At 37.6% G+C, this 23369-nt stretch overlaps 2 protein-coding genes across 2 annotated transcripts in view; one reads left to right on the top strand and one right to left on the bottom strand.

Moving 5' to 3' along the window:
- The window catches only part of adcy2a (adenylate cyclase 2a), a 55146-nt gene extending 43811 nt beyond the window's left edge, over positions 1–11335 (bottom strand). The window contains exons 1-2 of the mRNA XM_084942582.1: positions 10744–11335; positions 4490–4687 (exon numbers count right to left, since the gene is read on the bottom strand). Of these exons, the coding sequence (XP_084798708.1) occupies positions 4490–4687; positions 10744–11259 (714 nt within the window). The 5' untranslated portion in view covers positions 11260–11335. The remainder of the gene's footprint in view (positions 1–4489; positions 4688–10743) is intronic.
- A 1831-nt stretch (positions 11336–13166) lies between these two features.
- LOC146377301 (uncharacterized) lies at positions 13167–17163 on the top strand. The gene is made up of 7 exons (XM_084944494.1): positions 13167–13172; positions 13502–13547; positions 15147–15218; positions 15336–15373; positions 15456–15617; positions 15717–15812; positions 16108–17163. The coding sequence occupies exons 1-7, from the start codon at positions 13167–13169 to the stop codon at positions 16414–16416; spliced, it is 729 nt and encodes a 242-aa protein (XP_084800620.1). The 3' UTR covers positions 16417–17163.
- The last annotated feature ends 6206 nt before the right edge of the window (positions 17164–23369 follow it).

Here is a 23369-nt window from a genome sequence, read left to right as displayed (position 1 = left end):
TGTGGTGTAATGCTATGGGCAATGTTTTCATCACACTACAAACTTTATTACCAATCAGTCACTGTTTGATGACCTGATTTAGAATTGCTTTAAGCAACTCTTAATATCTTCTATATTTGCTATTTTCAGCATGAGAATGACCACACCACAAAGGTTAGCTCAAACTGATGTAATGGAGAGAATAATGATTGCAATGTTCACCAGATCTGAAGTAAATCCATCAGAAATTTGTACCTGAAATGTGTAGCTGTGGAAACTGTGAGGGCCACAAACCAGACGCCACATTTTAAAGCAATGCAAAAGCAAACAGACGCCTCACTCAGCATTAGTAAAGTGTTCTTTTCAAAACACTTGGTGATTACAAAGTAAATAACAACTAGTTTAGTACTGATACTAACTTCATCTGTAACTCTTTTGACCTTCTTCTTGCTTTTGGCACTACAAATCTCTCAGAGCCAAGATGTGTTTCGAATGGCGCCTGCTCATTACTATACTGTGCTCTGAACTGATTTCAGTCATTTATATGCAATATGCCTGGCAAAGACTGTATCAGCCTTAAAAGCCAGCAACTACAATTGTTATTTAAACATATTTACTTCCTTAGGTTAAGCAACAAAGCTAAATGTCAAAACAATTTCATATAACCATCAGATGTTTTGGCTTGCCCTGTCCTCTCAATCTGAGTGATATCAAGAACTATTCATTTATTATTCTGACTAGAACATCTAGTCTAAAAATTAGCACATATGTATTATTCAAAGGCTTTTTCCTTACTGACTACATAAATAGATATGACTCACATTCATTTCACTAATACATGAAGTAAGTTTTCTGGTCACCCCGGGCGTAAATGAGTAAACTGAAAACTGTATACAAAGATGATGCTGTGTGAGAACACTAATGAGTCATTAGCTTAATCTATAAATTGGCAACAAGGAACTAAAATGCACAGACAGCAGCGCTTCTCAAAAATAATGTGTTTTTCAATACATTTTCATTAACATGGCTAAGATGCAGCAGTGAGAGAGCAGTAATGTCATAATGGCTGAAAATTTCAGTGAACAGAAGAAAAGCATGAATGGAGTGGTGGGTGAATCAGGCCAACTTAAGCTACCTCTCTGAGTCTACACTAGACATCTGTCTTGCCATTACACTTGAATGTGTGCAGCTTTCCAGTGACAAAGACTTAAAGTTCTGTGCTGCATTCATGGAACCCTTTTGTAGGCTGCATATGGCAGCAACAATGAAGAATCACTGTGCATTTGGCTGGCATTTTTTACCTTGTGTCTGACCTCAGTATGCACAGATGCATTTCTCACAAAAATTAAAGGAACACTTTTTAAACACATCAGATCTCAATGGGATAAAATCATCTATATCTATACTGATAAGGACTGTGTAATGTGTTAGGGACAAAAGGATGATTCAGCTGTCCATGGGCCTGGCTGTGAGTGGCGCGTGGATATACAGCTCTGGAGTAACTGGTTCAAGCTGGAGCGCCGCAAGAGGTTCTCGCGTTTCTCCCAAGTCCAAGCAGTACCCCGTGACAGCTGCTGGCTGCAGTTTCTCTGCAACAGTTGAGGAAGTGGAGTGGATAGGGGTGAGCTGCCGTTCCTTTTGATCACCTGTTTTCTCCTGTTTTTGAGTAAGTTTAGGAGGTCAGACACCGTCTTTATTTTTGGCTCTGGTTTTGGGAAGGTTAGGTATGTGGGAATCAATTTAGATTCTTCTGTTTATTATTTTGGCCTTGGCTCACCCCGAAGTGTTAACATTCACGTTTTGTTGTTCCTCTTTTTATCACATTGTGATGAGTTGGGACGAGTGCTTCACTCATGTTATGACCTGGCCCCTAGACGGGTTGTAAGACTGTTAAAAGGGAGTTTTTCCTTCCCAATGCTCATAAGGGGTCATATGATTGTTGGGTTTTTCTCTGTATGAGGCAACTGTTGTTGTGATTTGGTGCTGTATAAATAAAATTGAATTGAATTGAAAATTAAAATTAGAGAGGACTGAACTCAAAGACACCTCCTCAAATCAAAGTTTAAAAAAGTCAGGCCAGGGATTGTCATGCACCAGCAGGAACCCAGGCCCCACTGCACCAGTGTAGAGTCTTACAATGAGTCATAGGATTTCATCCCAATTTCTAATGGCAGTCAGAGTGCCATTGCCTAACCTTTAGAGGTCTGTCTGTCAATTGATATGCCTCCCCAGACCATCACTGACCAACTACGAAACCGTTCATCCTAAATGATGTTACAGGCAGCATAACAGACCTTTTCATGTCTGTCATATGGACTCAGATGTGAAAAGCTCTCATATGTGAAAAGCACAATTAGGCTCTACAGTGCCAGGCAGTGAACACAGCGGTCATTCGAGGATGTTGGGCCCTCAAGACACATTCATGAAGTCTGTTTCTGATTGTTTGGTCAGAGACACTCACACCAGTGGGCTGCTGGATGTCATTTTGTAGTTCTGCAGTGCTCATCCTGTTTCTCGTTGCACAAAGGAGTAGATACCGGTCCTGCTGTTAGTCCTGTCCAGCTTTCATAGAGCAATTGCCTATCTCCTAGAATCTCCTCCATGCTCTTGAGACTGTGCTGGGAGACACAGCAAACCATCTGGCAATAGCATGAACTGATGTGCCGTCTTGGAGGAATAGGACAACCTTTGAAACCTCTGTAGGGACTAGGAAAACTGAAAACCCTCTCTTGCACTCTTGGCAATTTTATTGATATCAAAACAGCCTTTCTGCTACTTATCTGACCACATTAATCCCAGAGGTCTAACTGACTTGATTCTATACTGTGATTAAAAAGTGTTCCTCTAATATTTTTGAGTGGTGTATATAGCATTTATATACATATAGTTAGTTTAAAGGGCAACTGTGGCTTTTCCGCACGTATGAATGGCTGGATGATCAGAAGAGACAGGTTTCACTCAAGACACCTACCAAGCATTTTGCATCGAAGTCACACTACTATATAAGGTGTAACGAATAAGTTCAGAGAGTTGGGCTGTAAAAATCAGAATCCACACTGGAATTGAATTTGGCAGGTTTTCCATTGAAGATATCTTTTGATGTATCTTCAGGATACTTTTAGCGCCGCTGCTGTTTTTAGATCAGTCCCTTGAAGCAGTGATATGACCACTTAGACTTGTTCATCTATGATTTCAAAAGGACCCAAATTTCACGTGAAGGATCATAGCTGGTGACAAGAACTAGATCTCTGGCTATGACAGAGCAGTTTTAAACAGTTTTTGGTCCAAGAGTCCACAGTTTCCAAGCCTAAAGGTAGCACATTAACCTCCGAGGACCTGGCGTCCACATATGTGGACATCACATTTTGATATCCACTTACGAGGACATTATACTACAACTGTTCTATCGAAATTTTAAATGAATATCTCATATGTGGCTCTCATTTTTCTTAGAAACAAAAATTAGGTAAAAAAAAAATATCGGGTAGTTCTTTGTTTTTACATTCATCAGGTCCCAATATGCCCAAATATCACAGAGAAATTAAAAATGCATGCCAAGGAAGAGTTCGGGTCTTAGGAGGATAAGTATGGATTTTCGCTACTTCTCTTCAAAAAATTAAAAACATAATTTGAAGGACTGCCATTTTAGCACAGTGAAAGAGCCAGTGCATATCACCAAAAAGCAAGCACAAGCAGACAGAATGCGACCAATCAATCTAAAGATATCAGCCAGACTTAGACCAGCTAGTCATGCACAAGAAGATGATCCTGACGGCTCAGCTATGGCTTTGGATATTTCTGAGAAATTGGATAATTCTCTTGTTATAAGCTCTAAATTTATATAATCTTCTCTCTATAACCTTAGTCAAGTAATAATATTGCAGGTTTCTAGATTAATGTAGTTTGTGTAAACTGTATAGATACTCCCTTGAATACCATTTACAGTAGCAATCTATAAAAAAAAAAAAATCTCTGGTGAAAGTTAGTGTGGTTTTCCAATCAAAGGTTCCATAATTATATTTTTTCTAACAGATGATTAGACTTTAATGTAATTTTCTTGTATTAATATCATTCTAATATAATTTCTCTAATGGGAACTTGTATTAGAACTTCAGTCTATCAGCTAAACTAAACAATACTACTACTGCATGTATGAATGTAAAACTTCAAAGGCAGACTGTCTCAGAATGTAGGTCAGAAATCACATCAGATAAAATAAAAGATTAAGATTTTTTTTAAACCAGGCCAATTACATTCCTGTGTCACATTTCACATAGCTCCACATTCTCTAACCACACTCCACATCAGCAGAGAGTAAAAAGGAGAGACTTAGGTATAGGTATGATGTTGAGATCAAGTTCCATCATACTTTTTCTTGTCTCTGTATCAGTTTTTATCTAAACCAATCACAGGAGTATCTATAAAACACAAATAAATCACTTCATTTAAACACACATGTAACATGCTCTACAACAAATAAATGTACCAGAAATTTCATCTCTTGTCTTACCTGATCCCACGGACAGATGATCCCTCCAGAAAACATAAAAAGGTAACCCATGGCAACCAAACAAGCCCAGATGACCAGGGAGAAAACACGTAAAAGCTTCTTGAAGACAGACTCAATGCAGACAAGCACAAATACAGCCAGGAATATGGCCAGTGCCGTGGGTACAGTGATTACAAAGGCCACATGGTCCGCAATGTTCTGGAAAAGGACAGAACAAAAAAAAATTGAGCATCAGAAAGGAAAAGTGAGACATGTACATGGACATTTTAAGAGGGAAGGGAATTTATCAGACAACTGAAGAATAATCGGAGTAAAATACCCTTTCCTACAAATTCAAAGGGCAGATTTCTCGAGAGGACACAAAACAACCTTTGTAATAAAAAGCCATTTCCCTGTCTCTTTCTGCTTTAATATTCTAAAAATAGAGTAACCGAGGCAGATGTGTGCATGCAAATGTACACACCTGCCATAAAAACTAACTAGGGACTGTGGATATAAATGAACACTTACATACAAATATGTGAGCCTAAAGAAAACACTGTATCACAGCTCCTGGTAAACCAAATTTAACCAATATCCATATTTACAATTTTGTTTGCATAAGACTGAGAAAAAACCAAACCAAACCAAACAAAATGCTAATAACCTAAAAAAAAAAACAAAAAAGGAAAGGGGGTAAAACTAAGGATAAATCACGAGTTCACAAGTTTCTATGAAGTCCTGTGGGAACTAAGAGCACCCCATGATTCAGTGAATTGCAGAACCACCTGGCAGCAAAAACTTACAGTAATAATTTTCTGTAAAGCTTTATCAGAATTTTGGTTCACTCTTCCTTACAACAATGATTTAGTTCATTGAGGTTTTGGAGGCATTTGTTTATTCACAGCTCTCTGCAGCAATTCTGTTGAATTGAGCTCTATACTTTGACTCCGCCATTGCAACACCTCAATTCTTTTCTTTTTCAGCCATTCTGTTATAAATTTGCTGCAGTGCATGTCACAGGGTGGAAATGGACAAGTTAACTGGGTTTTTCATCTTGCATGAGTGCTGTGTTTTACTATTTTTAATATTGTACAGTTTTCTTGTATTATTGCATGTTTTTGATTGTATTTCTTGTTGACTTGTCATGGAGAGACTCCGCCCCTCCCTGATTACTAACTTGGGAGGTTAAAGAGGTAGTGGGCGGCAGCGGCAACTGAGGAGGTCGCAGGTCGGAGGACATTCTCAAGAGAAGCTCAACTGGCGACAGCAATAGGGTTGGAGGTGCTGGCGAGTGGGCTGCAGAGGGGCAACTGGGAATATTCTGCAGCGGTGTGGGAGATTCGCAGCTGCGGGACGGGCAGAAGTATGCCAGATGTCAGCGAGGGGCGAGACACCTGACACGTGCTTGGGCCTAGGATAGCAGCGGGCAGAGTTTGGGCAGAGTTTGGAGCTCTGCCCTCGCGGGGTAAGTCTCGCCCAACTAATGATTAAACGGCGGGCGATCATTAAAAGAAGAGTGACTGTCGTTTTCCTCCTGTCCCTCAGCGACGGCCGTTGAGACCCGGTGGAGATAGGACAACGGGAGGACGCTGCTGTCTCCGCTATTTTAACGGACTATTTATTGCGACTTTTAGTTTTAGGTTTTAGTGGACTTTTTATAGCAACATTTTATATTGCTCTTTTATTCTATTTTAATCATTGTTGTCCCTGGCGAGGGTATTTTACTGTTTATGTGCAAAATAAATTATATTTTTAAAATTTCCTATTGTTTCTGGCTCCAATACTGCTATTCCCGTTTAAGAAGGGTTCCCCTTTTTAAAGTAGAACCTGTATTAAACCGTCCTTGGTGACATGCATAGGATCATTGTCCTTTTGCAGTCCCTTCTGGTCAAGCTTTAGCCATTGCACAGATGGCATCACATTTCACTCCAAAATGCTTTGCTATAAAGAGGTGTTCATGACTAAATGAATGAGTGGAACCTGTCCAGGTCTTGGGGCTGCAAACAAGTCCAAATCGTCAGCCCTCCACCACCGTGCTTGGCAGCTGGTGAAGTATTTGTGCTGGAATGCTGTGTTTGGTTTTCACCAGAAATAACTTGTTCAATAAATCTTGTGGTTTGTTCAGAGGCACTTTTGCTATCCTGAGCTGTGCTAATAGAGAAAGAAGAGGCTTGTTTTGGGACTCTTACAAATAAGCCATACTTGTTCAGGCTTTTTTTTTTTTTTTTTTATGAACTTTAACATTTAACATGCAAACTGAGCCTGTAGAGGCTGAGATGTCGCTCTTGAATTTTTGGTAGTTTCTTTGAGCATTGCACAGTCTGACTTTGGGATGTATTTTCTGGGACATTAACTCCTGGGAAGATTGTGGCAATGCACACCAATTTCCAAAACTTTATAGAGGTGGTCATGAGGAGGAAAACAGTACATTTGACTTGCAGCGCCTGACTGCTATGTACTTTCATGATTCCTATGGAAGCAGTAAGGGTCTACTTTGTTTTTTCACAGGACTGTGTTATTATATTATAGATAATAAGCTGTTCAATAACAATACATGTATCCATGTCCTGTCATATTCTCTTCTCAGTGTGCAATGATAGAATAAATTAGAGTGACAGGATGTTACACGGTCCAAAACAAAAACAGATACAAAAGCTGAAGTATTCATTATAGGCAAGTTTAATTTCTTAAATACACTTTGATATGCAAGTTATGATAAAATATTCAAGAGCTTCTCCAAGGTGGAGATAAGAGTATAGGATGTTAAAGTGAGACACGAGCTGCCAGGCTTTGCCAGGCTTCACCCCATCAGTGGTTTCACAGTGGTATGATGGGGGATGGAAAAGGGTCAGGACAGGGACATGGAGGCTGATGTGTCATATCATATCATATTTTCCTTTGGAGGAAATGAAATCAGTAAAAAATTTCCAACATTTGAGATAAATCAATCAGTTCTATGAATAACTGTTTTCAATGCTGGTTCAGTATATATTAATTTAAAAACAGACGTGATTCACAGACGTGATGATATTAAGAGAGCCTCATAAAATAGCTTCCACATCCATGCACACGATTGTCACGTTTAAAAATTAAAAATATCCACTATACGAAGCAAAACTCTTTCAAAAGTGACCTGTAATTCTGCTAGCTTAACAATGTTTCTCTTTGCATTTATCCTTTTTCTAGTTCTCCTTCTCCTTATTTAGCCCCCCCACCCCCACCTATCCTCTGTCTTTTTCTCATGCGCAGTCAATGCACTGGGACATGAGAGGATGTGTGTGGCTGCAGAAAGCCACATAGAGTTTGTCTCGCCCAGAGCAGAGCTCCAAAACAGCACAGGATTTAGGTCAGCCAGCTAGGAGGATGGAGGGATGATGGGATATGAATAAAAAGAGAGACAGAAATATGAGGAGGTGATAGATGGCATGAGAATGGGATGATGGAGAAAAAAAATAGCAATCAGAAAATTCATGCATATCCAGCACAGGGATAGAGGAAAAATATATATATAAATAAATACATAAAAATAAAAAACAGAAGGCAGAAGATGTTGAAACAGATAGTCTGAGCAGTGGGCAGGAAAAGATTTATTCACTGTGTACCAACAAAAACATTAAAAAGATATCTGTTAATGTTTTTGTTTATAATTTTATTTAATAGAACTGTTTTCCTAAAACTACAGTTTCAAAAGACTCTTGGTTGGTTCTGGTTTATGCTTCTTGCTTTATGTTATTTATTAATGGTTTTAGGTGCTTTTACCTTGGGGTTAAAAATACTTCTATACTTTGATCTAGTTAAACATTTGTGTTAAATAATAAGGTCAAGATGAAGTTATCCTTCAGGCTGAGACTAAGGTATCAAATCTTAAGAATGACCAACTACCTTAATATCTCTCCATGTGGAAACCCATAACATCACTATTACAAAAGAGTGTATCCATGATATTTATAATCTAGTTTGGAAAACTTGTATCATGATTTGTTTCAATAGTGGTTAGAAATTCAAACTATAAATCTATTACTCTAAAATTATTCTTGATTTGATAAAAGAAAGAGGGCACTATTTAACTGCTGACTCCCAGTACTAGTGACAAAGCAATGACCTGCACGACCTTTCTGAAGTTCAGACATAATTTCGAAGCATATATTTAACTGAAAACAGTATAACTATAATATATCCAATGTTGTTTTTGAATTTGATGCCAGCAACATGTTTTAAAAACCTGAGACAGAGGCTTATTTCCCCACAGTGCTGCATCACCTCTTGTTTTAACAGCACCTTGCTAAGTGTTTGGGTACTGAGGGGACCAAATGCTGTTATGAAAGCAAAATATTCCCATATTATTGCTTGATATTTGCCATTCTTTTCATTGCATAATGGTATGAGTGTTTTCAATATAAGCTGAACTGTAGACAGTATAGTTTAGCACCAGTTCGCCTACTACACAATCACGCTGATGGAAAATGTGAAATGCTGTTTTTCTTGCTGAAATAAGCAAGATGTTCTCCAAAAATTACTAAATGAGCAGTAATGCTACCAAGACTGCATCAAGGAACTGACCTTTGAACTTTGACCTGAGAACAAGCCAGACGGTCTTCATTCTCTATAGCATAGAGAAAGAGCCATCCATGTTTTTTTTAAATTTCAGATAACACACCAACCAACCATAGGAAACTGCTTATTGTAGTCATCTGTAAGTCATAGTGCTGTTCAGACCTTTTGTTTGCAAGTATATTATCCCCCATTGGAATTATTGTACCATTAAATTAATGTAAAGCAGTTTCTCACAGAGTAGTAAATCCCTACCTATCTTTATTTCTGAATGACTTTTTGTTATAGTTCTCATTTCCAAACACAATGTACTGCCTATTTTAGTAATAAACCTAACTTATCTTCACTGGATAAATGCTTTTATATGTTTTTTTTATATTTTATTATATTTTTGCTTTTAACTGTACTGGAGTACAGTAAAAGTTGAGAAAAGAGTGACTGTGTTTTTGCTGTAACTCTAGCACAGTAAGAAAAGCAGTGTGAGCACAGGTCTTTTTAATAACGTAAAGGCAGAGCCATTATCATCCCATCAGAGCTGGTTGAACCTTTACACCGTGCTGCAGTGTCAGCCAGTCTTAGTTGATAGTGCTGAATCTTGGTAATCTGCTAATGTTATTGTTTCAGTAATTAGGTATGAGCCTCCACTGAAAGCTACCACTTGGTTTCAACTGGTCCCAACACCTGAACTATAAAATAGTGATGATATGTGAACTGCACAATATCTACATGCTTTAATATCTACTCACAGTTGAATAAAAACTAATTTTTGAAAAAAGAAAAAGATATTTTTTGTCATTTTAGGACACACATGCACCTCATCCCACCCCATGGATACCACTAATATTATAATATGCAACAATTAAAAATGTATGTAACATTATTAAAACATTCTTAACTAAAAGTTTCCAGATTATGATACGCTCGCTCATAAGATTTCAGCCTTTTTGATGTGTCATTTGTTACCTAATCAGACATTTATGATTTTGTTTCGTTCTAACCGATTGTCCATGCAAGGAACTGCAACAGCTGACTTTCCAACCACATGTTAGTGAGCTCATCAGGTTACTATGCAAGATTTTCTAAATATTATGTGATATGTGCTCTGTGAGCCAGTGCTTTCTATGCAATACTGTGTCTTTGTATGTTTTAGACTGATCACTTCAAAACAACAGACAGCAACAGTAGGAGAGAAACACTTTTCTAGATTCGGCCAATGTCTAAAGAGTTCTCGTTTTCTTAGATATATAACAGTATGAAAGTAGGAAGCTAATGAAGGACAGTCAAAAATGGAAGCAGAGCCAATGACCATAAGCACTTATATTGTGCTATTTTAGAGCCTTTTTTCACTTTATGAATTTTTAGATTTTTCCAGAAAAGATGCTCCATGAAAATAGTGAAAAAAGGAAACAGATCTTTCTGCAGCTATGAGCTCATAAAATAACTAAGACCCTTGCATCCCCTCTCACCTTTATCTCACCCTTCTCCTCACATTAGTTTTGCAATAAAGACATGCTGTGACAACCTAAGCATGTATGTACAAACAAACTGTGTGTAGTCAGTTTTGGTGACCCCATTTGCATGAATACTTATAGGATGTACACTATACATTATATAATATATCATCCACTTCAATAAATGCAACTGTTTAATATTCATTTCCTACACATACACAAGTCTGCATGTGTGTGTTTGTTTCTGTGTGTTTTGAATGAGCAGCTTACCAGTCCTGAAGCAAAGAACACAGTCAGCAGAGCCAGGCAGGCACCCATCACTATGAGGAGCAAAAACACAATCAGAGGATGCTGCTGGCTCATACAGTAGTATGATTCATACAGCCAGTCTGGGGACTTGTTTCTCTTCACTTCACCACCACCTCCTCTTCTGTTTACTTCAGACTCCCCTGTCCGGTCAAGGAGATACCGCTTTCTCCTTATAGCCTCCTGCCACATGGATCTTGGAGCTGAGAGGGAGGAAAAAGAGGAGGTGGTCACTGCTGAGGTATGAGTAGTTTCCACCACAGATGAGGAGCAGTTGCTCTTTTCTGTTCTTCTGCTGTTGTTGTTCCTGTTGAGGACCCTGAAGTGAGAGCTCCTAAGCTCCAGCTTAGTCTTCGAGTCCTTCTCCACCTCCCCTCTCAAGTCTTTCAGGCGGGGACGGCTGAAAGCTGAGGCTGAGTCAGAGGCAGTGTGCGCTGGCCGGAGTGGTGGCAAAAACGCACCAAGGGTAGAGCGCAACATCCTCCTCTTTCTCCTCCTGCCAACATGTTGGGGTGGAAAATGAAGAGAAGTGCAGGCAGTGAGTGCTCTTTAGAGTGAGAGAGAGAAAAGTGGGAGGGAAGTGGAGGGAAAGAGGAGGGAGAGAGGGCTAAGGGGGAGGGGAGAAAGGAAAAGAAGGTGCAGCAGCAGGGAAAAGTCAGCAAGTGAATGAAAGAGTAGAAAAATGAAAAGAGCAGAGAAACTGACATTTATGGAGAATGCATTATGTGGTATTATTTGTAATAACATGGGTTTGAGCCCAGACCTAGAGCTCTAACCCAGATGATTATGATTTTCAGAGCAGCGATAAACCATATCATTAAATCAATTCTTTTTCAGTTATTCCCTTTGCCTCTCTTACTTAATAAATAGCCAAGCAAATAACACATTTGTCAAAACATGCATATTTGCATTTTTTTCCCCAGCTGCAGATTACAAAACTGAACCTCAGTTGAGGTTAAAAAATATCCAAATAAATTTGTTATCAATGTATAGTAGGACGTTACGAGTATGAGCAATGATGTGCCTGCCCAGAAAAACTGAAAACTGGCACACTTGTACATACATGGCATCTCCTCAAATCCTGTGTGCGTACTCCTGCAATGATGCACATGCACAAATGCCAACACACACACACACAACCCCGTTCAGCTATCTTAGTGAGGACCCTCATTGACACAATGGTTTCCCTAGCCCCTTACCCTAACCCTAACCATTAAAAATGAATGCCTAACCCTTACCCTAAACCTAACCATAACCTAATTGTAACCCTGACACTAAAACCACATTTTGAGACTCAAAAATGCCTTTAAATACCTTCAAAAATGTGAGGACCAGGTTGTGTGTCCTCACAAGTGACTGTTGGTTCTCACAAGTATAGTAGAATGCAGATTTCGGTCCTCACAAAGATAGCTAGACAGGAACACACACACACACACACACACACACACACACACACACACACGGGGCAACCGAAAGGTGGTGCTGGCCAAACCACTGTCATTACAAAGATGAGTAAATCATGACAGGTTCCTCTAATCCCCTAAAACCTGAACAACCTCATTTGTGGGCTGAGTTTGCACAGCAAAACGACATATTACTGCAAAAACAAATATATAATTTCAATACTAAAACTACAAATATACCCTACACTGTAAAACCCAACAGTGCATCTTACTAAAAGAAGTAAGTTGTTCTTACTCAGTTCTGAAAAATAGTTAAAGTAACTTTCATGAAGTGTGTTAGGTAGACCCAAAAGTATACATATGATATAATAACTTTATTGTAATAAGTACACATGATGTTTTTGTAACGTTTTAAGTACTGTTGCTTTAAACTAAGTTGCGCTAATTCATTTGTATTAGTCATCATCCACAGCCCCGCCCCCAGTGTTTTGTCTGGACTTGTCGGCCATGAGACACGAGCCTCGTCAAGAGAAATTTTGCAAGAGTGGAAAGTACAAGTTAAGCTATTTTTATGTTTTTTTGTTAATGCTTACTTCTAGCATACAAAACGTACATTTATCAGACTGCTTTGTACTTTGTACTTTGTTGTAATTTATCAGACTACTTTGTTGTAGTAGCTATAAAGAAAAACGTAACTTAGCTGTCCAGCACACAATTCCCGCCTAGCACTGTATGAAGTCTGCTTCACAATTTAAAAAATTAACGGTTGGTGGCTTGTTTCAATCAAATAGTTGGTAAGTAGTCTAATTTTTGCAAACTGCATGGCACAAAACCTTTGGTAAAATCAGTGTTTAGGCTTTTCTGACTCTGACCTTTATCAAGTTCAAATGTAGCCTACTTTTGACACAGTGAAAATAGTAGAAAATTTATTTAGTGTTAATTTTAAGAGTTTAGTAGACAAGTTCGCCTTCACAAATTTTAAATATGATGGTTAGCGGCATTTAATAATAATTTACCTTTTCAAAGCTGCACTACACCAAACCTAAACGTTTCTGACTCTGTACTTTCCAAGGGTTAGCCTATTGTGTACTTCACTTGTGTAAAATTGCTTTATTATGTTATAACGTATAGAGTAGTTGACCAACCTGAATTGAAAATGAACTTTAGTGCAAGAATAAATCTTACTGTTTTCAAAGCTTGTGTTATCCAGATTGACTGTTTTTAAGTGAAGTAAAAGTCTGAAAGTAAAAACTGTTCTGCTAGCTTTCTGTCCTCATGGGTTTTGTGTTATTACAGTCTGACGATTGAAGGAGCAGTAGCATGCCGAGAGATCATCCAGCACTGCACTAAAGACAGCCAGTAAAGGTGATTTTAAAACGATTTGGCATCAAAATGTGGAATTGCAAGTTGTGTAGTTTTTCTACTGCCATAAAAGTCATGTTGTTGAAGCATTATCGGCTCAACCATGGTCAGTACTCCACAATTTCACCCTTACCCTGTCTCTACAACACATGCATGTGTACATTTAGTACATTTAATTCATTAAAGATACACATTCAAGAATGCACACTCCCACGCAAAGTAAAGACGGTTCTTATCTAGATTTGAATAATTATGGATTTTGTTGCCCTGTGTGTAATTTTAAGCAGCCATTTATTGAAAGCCAAATGTTTATCCATCTGAGGGGGCATTTAAAACGAAAAGAAACTGTTCCATGTCCTTTCAAGAACTGCGATTTTTAAAACCAATGTATACTCAACCTTCAATGCCCACAAATGCAGAGACCACCAAAATTCAACAAGTTACGATGAAGGCATTGTGCAAAGTGTTATAAATGTAGAACAAAAAGATGACATGCAACTTGATTCAGTAGAGTCATCAGATGACAATCAAGTGGCATCCACCAGTGAAATCAGTGGAATTGAGGGTTTAGAAGAGCACTTGCAATACAATCTGGCTGGATTTTTCTTGAAAATGCAGACAGTTCTCCATGTGTCCCAGAGAGCAACACAGGAGATTATTGAGCATATTGATCAGTTGTTTTTGTTATCACAACTTCTGGTTAGAAAATCAGTTGTAGATATACTGAAAAAGCACAACTGTACATATACGGACAAACTGGTGGATGAGATTTGTCAGGCAGTTTCTGATAGTAATGTTTTACATAAATGTGTCACATCTGAAGGACCACTATCTACAGCAAAGAGGAGGAAATCATATTACGAAGCAAATTTTCCATATGTCAAACCTGTGGAGTATTTAATTGAATCGTCAAAGCACACTTATATGTATGTGCCTATTCTCACATCTTTGCAATTGTTGTTGAAAAAAAAAAAGATTCCTGGACATTTCATGTCATTTTGTGATGGATCCTACTACCGGGAAAATGTACTACTGTCACAAGAGGGACAGAAATTGTCAATAATACTTTATGTGGATGATTTTGATCACAAACCCACTTGGTACCTCAAAGAAAATACATAAAGTCTTTGCAGTTTATTGGACACTGGCAAACTTTCCAGTTAAATCTCGTTCTGCTCTACACTGCACTCAGCTTGCTCTGCTGTGCAATTCCAATGATGTACGCACGTTTGGGTATAAGGAAATGTTGTCACTACTCTTAAATGATCTGAAAACTCTTGAAGAAGTAGGTGTCTACATTGAGACTCTTGGTGAATGTCTTAAAGCCACTGTCTACTCTGTTGTGGCAGACAACCTTGCTGCCCATGGGCTTGCTGGTTTCAATGAGAGTTTCAGGTCTACATATTTCTGTAGGTTTTGTCATGCCACCCAAACAGAAATGCAAACAGAAAATGCTGTTACAGGGAATTATGTAATGAGAACAAAAGATGCTCATGATAATTATTGTGCAAGAGCTTCAGAATGATGACATTAAGGAAAACTATGGTGTTAAAAACACCTGTGTTCTTTCTGACCATCTCTCTTTCTTCCATCCTGTCACAGGCTTCCCACCTGACCTCCTACACGACCTGTTTGAAGGTGTCGTTCCAGTGGAGTTGGCACATTGTTTAAAAGGTTTGATTTCTAAGAGATATTTTAACTTAGAAGACTTAAACAGAGCAATTCTGCGCTTTCCATATCAACATTCTGACAAAGTTGATCGCCTCATCCAATACCCACAAATTTTGCCAGGCGAGGGACCATGGCCAGCACTCTTTCATGAGACACAGGTAAGTACAACTACGTATATAACATTTACTGCTCATATAGTATGCTGTGTTTTGCTTATAATATTTTTGGAATTCTCTTCAGCTCTACTTTGAATTTCATCGGATCACCAATCAGAATCTGCCACATGTGTTTTATGCTGCACTGGATGATTATGCTCCTCAGCTGATTGGACTTTACAAAAAGAGGAAAACTGGACGGGTCGGTGAAAGGATGGAGCAGCTTTTGTTGACATATGGAAAACAGGTATTTAAAAAATACTAATCATTCTGCTTGCTTGGCAGTTGCCATTGTTATGTTTATATATATATATATATATACACATTTATTTATTTATGTTTTTAGGACAAAAACGACATCTATGCAACTAGAACAGCAGCTCTGGCCGGCCTACCAATGTACCTCAAGGAGGATTCTTCAGAGATTTTCAAAACATGCAAGGTACTTGGGTATTACAATAATTTGCACATTTGAATTTAAAAAAGGTTGAAAGGAGTTTATAAGTCATCTGGACTTGGGTTGAAAGTTGAAGACGTGAAGTTGAATGACTTATAAACTTCTTTCATCCTTGATTTGACTACCTGGATGAATGAAAAATGAACCTTCACTGTCAACTTAAAACATGTTATGATATATAGAATTTGAAAAACTGAAGAAAGGTGCCTGACCATTTGTATTTATGCTTTTAACAGAGATATTACAGATGAATAATTGTGCACTCTTTATTATATCTTAGGGTGAAATTGAGTTCTACGAAGCCACAATTGCTCTGGTTGCTGATGTCGATGAAGAGGAGGTGCCTGGAGGAGTTCCTTTCTCACCACGCCAAGTGTTCATAGTACTTGAAGATCAGGTTGTTATGACTCATCACTCATGGACTGATGCACTGGTGTGTTTGTTTGGGCTAATCTATGCTCTGCATCTGAGCTATCCTGAGAAGTGTACTGGCTTTTTTGAGTTCATTCAAGTAGTGTTGCTGAAGCTAGACGATGAGAGAAAGCAACTAAAAGCAAAATTGCAGACACTAAAAAATGAGCTTGTGTAGATGATGTTCGTTTTTCACTGGTCACTATATTCGTGCTTTTTCAGTTATCTGTGAATGGCTTCAATAGTTTTATTTGTTCAGGGTAATTAGCTTTCTAAAAAGCAATGTGGAGAAAGCTAAGAATAAGGAGACAATCCATATTTGACGTTTTGTTTGTGATTGAAAAAAATCTTCACATAGTGTGTAATCTTAAGCTTATTTCTAAAAATATATTTTAGTTACATGGAAATCTTTTGGGAGATAACTGATAATTAGTCAATATGTACAGTATACTTTCAAGCTTTATTTTTTAATTGTGTGATGAGTGCCAGTTCACTTGATTCGAGGTCTGGGCAAAACCGTTGAGAAGCCACAAATACCTTTGAGAATATTTTTTGTTAGTGACATCCTTAGTTCAGCTGTTTTCTATAGTTGCATTGCTGTAGTGCATGTGATTTCATTATTATACTAAATGTTACTTAAAATTGTGATTGTTATGGCTCTAATTGCCTCTAGACTATTGTTTTTTATGATGTACACCTATGTATCAGGACTACATTACTAAATTTCTGTTTTGTACATTTAATCGATTTTCAAAATGCTACAAAAAACATTCAAAATTCCCTAAAAGTGCAAGTTTTAAAATGCCTAATTATTTGTTATTTGATAATGGCTTTAGCAGTCATAGTTTATGACTGAAAATATGGTTGTATTCATTCTGTATTTTCTCTGCAGTTAAAGTTAATAAAAACTGAATGGAAAGAATAATAGCTTGGTTTTGTGTTAATAGTACTTGAACCATTCGGTGCAATCGGTTTCCCCAATTGGATTAAGTTGTTTAAATACAACTATTTAAGTTAATTTAACTTAATTTGAATATGAGCATGTAACACTTTAAATAAGTTTGAATAAATACAGCATCTTTGTACAAGAAATTTAATGGTTTAAGTTAAAACATACTAAATACAATGAGTAAATAAACATAATGCATTTGAGTTAAATTATCATATTTGCTTTGGGTTCTCGGGACTCTAATAAAGTACTTAAATAACCCAAAACTGTTTAAGTTATAAAACTTGAATCAATTGGTGCAATCGGTTTCCCCAAATCATTTGAGTTAACTTAATTTGTCAGGTTTTACAGTGTATGTAATGTTGAAGGGTTTAGCATGTGACTGTAACATTTTTCAACTGCAAAACAGAAAATAATGAAAACATTTGGTCTTGGAGATGAAAGGGGTGATGCGATTTAAAATTATTTGGATTGATTGAGGAGCCCTAAAATAAATTATCATTACTAAAGAATTATATGTGAGCTACTTGAAAAGTTTTCCAATATCAACAATTTCACATTTATGTTTGAAGAGAGTTCAGCTCACATTTTTATCAACTCTGGGACTGCCTGACCAAATGGAGACTGCTAAGTTGTACTGATGATATATTTTTATTTTACACAGCTCAGCTCCAACTGGGAAAACCCCCCCACAAAGTATCAAAGCTGTTTTCCCTGTATCTGCATTGTATTGTTAAAAAAAAGGATTTGACTATTTGTATCATTGCTGAACAACCAGCATGCCACATAATCTTTAAACGGTAGGCTAACCTGTTAAGATGTTCCACCAACTTCCATATTTAAGGCTTGAAGCTTTGAGTGTGAACACATCAGAACTGGCAAATTTCAGTTTATCTGATTCAACAGTTTAAGAATTTCAGGCACATCCAGGCACGGCTTTGAGGGCCACAGTATCTGCCAGCCGTCATACAATCAATACAGAAAATCTGAATAGTTCTTGCACTGTAGCTCCATGTTTGGATATCACCTAAACATAACAATAAATCAGTTATTAATTGATGATTTAATATGCTGCAAATGAAAAAGCTTTTTTCCTGCTTCCTTATAAATAATTTAGTTTAATATTGTTATAAGGATAGAGTGCAATGTGACCAATTAAGCTAATTTAGAGATAATGTGCAGACGGGAAAACATGATACTTATTCATTCCAAATGAAGCTGAGAATATTTGTGGGCAGTAGTTAAAAAAAAATGTAGCTACACCTCCCTCATAAATGGACAGGAATGTATCCCTCAAAGAGCTTTTATAAAACAAATTCACATTTTTACAGTGCTCAGCTTGGAGTTAAATATCTGGCACTAGTATCCTGCCTGCAACATGGAGCTTTGATTTGTCCTGAACCACAGCCACCCTGCTTTTCTTTGCTAAACTATTCTTTTCGCTCATCTTCATCAGTACCTGCACATCATAGCATCATTTTATTCATCCATTTTCTCTTAGTTTTCATCTCTGCCTTCACCTCTTATTTCATGCCCAGGTTTTTCCCAGCTCATTTTCCACAAGTACGTTGCCTCTGCTCCTGCATTCCAATCCCTTCTTCCATCTCACACCTTTCATCCTCTCCCCATCATGTCCCAAAGAAATCCTTAGATATTCTCTCCTTCAAATTCATATTTCTATCCTTTTTCAGGGTATAAAAAAGTATATCCATTTTGTGAGCTTCAACTTCTGTTCCCCTACTTCATCCAATATTTTCCTATCCCTTCATTTTTTTTTTCCACATCACAATTCAGGTTCCCTTTTCACATGCCTTTTATTTCCCCTTTCTTCCCTCTTCCCCCCATCATGCCTCCAGTTGGTGAGCTCATTCTATCTTGACCTACTTTCTGCTACCATCTTACGTCCCGTCTCTTCTTTCACTCATCTTTTCTCAGTAACATTATTATAGTTTGATATGGCCATGTGCTGTAGGTGACACTGGCAGCTTATGTAGGAAAAATGAAAGTTTTCTTTGAACAAAACAATCCTGTTGTTTTGTAACCTCAATTCTGCAGAAGTTGGGACAATGTATAAAGTGTTAAAAAAAAAAAAAAAAAAAAAAAGAAAACAATGCAAGGCTCATGAATCCATATGTTATTCACAGTGGAATATATATATTTAAAAACAAAGTTTTTAAAATGAGTAAACATACGATTTTAGGAAAAAACATTTCCTAATTTTTAACTTGATGGCATCAACAAAAGCGAGTCATAATCGGCAGATTCACTAACCTGCAAAAACCTGCATTTCCAAATTGTGAAACAATTTCAGAAAAATCTTCTGACATTAAATCCCAAAGATCTTTGGGTACATACAATCAAAAGAAGATGATAAGTACTACAGAATCTGTGCACGGCACAAGGCTGAAAATCAATATTGAATGCTCATGATTTTCAGGCCCTGAGGCACCACTGCATTAAAAATGTGCATGATTCGGTCATGTCAATGAATGCATGGGCTCAGAAACACTTGTAGAAATCAGTATCTGGAAACAGTTCTTGTTTTTACAGGCGATGCATTTTAAAGCTCTATAATATAAAAAAGAAGCCATATCTCAACATGATCCAGAAATTTCACCATCTTCACTGCTAAAAAAACATAGTTAAAATGGACTGAAGCAAAGTGGAAAGCTGTTCTGTGCTCAGATTAATCAAAATTTGAAATTGTTTTTGGAAAACATGGTCTGGATCTTAAACTAAAGAGGACAGGGACCATTCTGCCTGCATGACAATTACAATGACATTAAATATTGATTGGCAACCAAATCCCTAACTCCAGTTCATGTCAAGCAAAAGGGTGGTCAAAATATTGAGTTTCCTTTTTTTCTATTTCGTTTTCGTAGAGATACACCAGTTGCTCTGACAGTTTAAGATGAGGCGAGGGGCCTTTAGGCAGAAAATTTGTCAGGGGCACAAACAAGGACTTCAGCTTTTTCATTGAGTTCAAGAAAAAATGAAGTCCCTGTTTGTGCTTCTCACAAATTTCCTACTAAGAACCTCAGATATATAATTGAATGTCATCTGCATAGCAGTAATAAAAAAAATCCTTAAAGGTGCTCAAAATGTGCTACAGAGGGAATAGAAGGCCCCAAAACAGAATCTTGTGGCACACTGTATGTAAGAGAAGTGGGAAAGGAGCTGTACTTAGAAACAGCCACAGAAAAGCATCATTCAGGTAGAAATGATGCAAAGCAGAACCAGACACCCACCCAATATCTGAGCCTCTTCAGCAAAATATGAACAATATCAAAAGCAGGTCTAACATCAGCAAAACGAAACATTCTCCTGCATCACTTTACAACAAAATGCCGCTGGACACACTAAGAAGAGCAGTTTCTGTAGAATGAACCAGTAATGTGTTGATTATAGTGAGCACTCAAAGACCAATAGACTGAAACAGGAGAGAGAAGAGGAGGAATCTTTCAGTGAGTCAACCAATTTTACCATCTTCAGTAAAGAAACAGGTGAAAACTTTCTGAAATAGCACGCCGAGCTGATGCAGGAACACACAATGAAGATGCTGATGGACAAGTATTATTTCACGTCATGTGAAAAAATAGGGACAGCAGGTGGAGCAGGAGTAACAATATTACTAATAGTGTTAAATAACACCTTACGATTACCTCTGCTCTTTGTAACAAGGTTTGAAAAAGACAAAATAGTTTATGAGGCTATTTCTCATTTTTGTCTGGACATATAAATGGCATTTAAACATCACAAATCATTATTTTAGGTAGGCATCCTAAACTCATATTGTTACACTTTCAAAATAAGAGTTACAATCTGCCTTTCTGGGATCAAATTCAACATCAGTAGTTTCCAAATAGTGTGCTGGGATTTTGTATCGAAATAGTTAGTTTGTTGTATCAACACATTGTGTGCAATAATACAAAAGTAAAATCTATACTCCAAAAATACTTCAGTCAAAAACAAGCAAAAAAACAAACAAAAAACCCCAACAAAAATATATCAGTCACAGGGTAAGTCATTCTATTTGCACAAGATTTGCACATGGATGGTGGGCGTTACCAGAGGTGACACATCAAAAGGCCTTGAGGAGGACAGTAATATTTGTGCAGGGGGGGGGGATTGGATCTCTTTCTTCTGCAGAATAAACCACAACTAACCACCAGTGCAGAAGACCAACAGAGAGGAAAACAAATCTCTCTATAGACAGTATAAAGAGAGCCACCTGTCTTAAAGCTTTAGATGCATCAGGGATGTCAACAGTGCTAACCCTGAGGGTGTTATCTGTCAGAAGTTTCCTAATGTTAACACTGTGGCAAGCATGATTAAAAGACTGTGGGAAACCAAAGATCCTGGCCTAAAAGAAGCTTCAAACGAGAGCTGGAGCTGAACCAGAAGCAGCTGTGTTGAGAGAAAGTATCTGCTAATGTGGTGGAGGTAAGCAGCCCATGGTGCAAAGCAGAAGAAAGCTGACACAATAGGAACAACTCTTACAAGAAGACTGCTAGGTCAAGATGTCACTATGAAATTAACATAAAATGAGCAATGAAAAACATATGACGTTTAAAAAATTAAATAGAACATGCTTGTTCTCAATGACTTTCAACAATCATATGTGGTAACAATTCTCATACAAAAACTTTCAGCACGCTGCGCTGGAGCTCTCACTTTGTCAGCCAAGGCAATTACCCGTGTATTTTCACAGCGGAACACTGAACTCAGTTTACTGTCACCTTGTGCAATATGCCACAAAAAGTGCGAATAAAATAATGGGCTTATTTTTTTAATCACGTCAAAAACTTCACACTTTGGGTTTCTTTTTTAGGAAAAGAGTAAAAGTGAGCTGTTATTGGTAAGTGTAATTAGATGGCAGCTGTGCTAATGTCACAACAAGGACGAAGCAAGTTTACAATTGGCAAATATTTTTAGATTTTAAATACCATACCTATTCTCTTTAAAATGTTATCTTCTTGAAATGTTCGATAACTTACTTTAACGCAAACTCCCCGTTTGCTCCCATTTGATCTGGAAATTGTTTCGCGCCAGTCCAGCAGAGGGCGCCTGCTCCAAAATACCGGAAGTGATTGGCCATTTCCGTCCAATCAGTAGGTATTTATTTTTGCCAATAAGGGAAGACAAAAAGAAAAATAAGTCTGGATTTTGCAGTTTTACATTAAAATTTATTCGTTTTTACTCATGGTCAAATGTATTATAGTGCGAACAAGATATCTTATTCTTTTAACAAGGGGAAACAGCGCTATCTCTTAAACATTTTAGAAGATGTGACAGGGAATACTAAACTGGCAGTAAACCCATAGTGAAGACATTTGGCTTACTATATCCTACAACACTAAGTTTTTAAGGGGATTTTGTATTGGACAAGCAGTCTTTTTTGGTCCCCAAACAACACATCTTAATTGTTGTTCTATCCACATATGATACAATGATATGCCAGACATAAATGTACTAAAGTATAGATTGTCTCTTTTCCCTGGCTGTCTCCACTTCTCATTTGATTTAACCTAGATATCAAAGAAGACCTGGATATTTTAAGGCACTAGAGTATTTAACTGTAACCCTTCATTATCTGGGCAAAGAAATTTGCCACTTAACCCATAAGTGTGTCTAACTGAGAGCCTCCCAGCAACCTTAACCTTCATATTCTCTTGGTAACCTTGGTGCTGATTGTACTAATAACTCTGATGCACAATTAAATGCTTAAAAGCACCATGGATGTTTTGAATTCAGGTTGATAGAATGACTCAATATTAAGTATCACAGAGTACTGCACTAGCACATATACCAATACAAGAGCATACATGCAATCTCACAAATGAATGACCTCATTTGTGAGATTTTCTTTCTTTTAATTTATAATACTCTTTGCATACACTTTGTAAACCATCCCACCTGCCATGTCTGACTCCAACTTTTAACTGCATCCCAATCCAAAACCAAGTTTTACCCTTCAAGCAACCCTTTGAAGGAGCACATACCCGGGAGCTTGTACTTACTTTCCAAAAGTACCTAAAGGCATTTCATGTGTCTTGCCTTATATAATATTTACTGTGTGAAAAGAAAATATATCCAAAGTATTTAAATTGAGGAGAAGGAGAGCAAATCAAAAAAAGGTCTCTTGAGGAGGACTTTTTTTTCCACCCCGCTTTTATTTTTTG

The sequence above is a fragment of the Perissodus microlepis genome, chromosome 11 (assembly GCF_051167445.1).
Source record: "Perissodus microlepis isolate ML-2025 ecotype Zambia chromosome 11, ASM5116744v1, whole genome shotgun sequence".
NCBI lineage: Eukaryota > Metazoa > Chordata > Actinopteri > Cichliformes > Cichlidae > Perissodus > Perissodus microlepis.
This window is presented reverse-complemented; position numbering and strand designations above follow the sequence as displayed.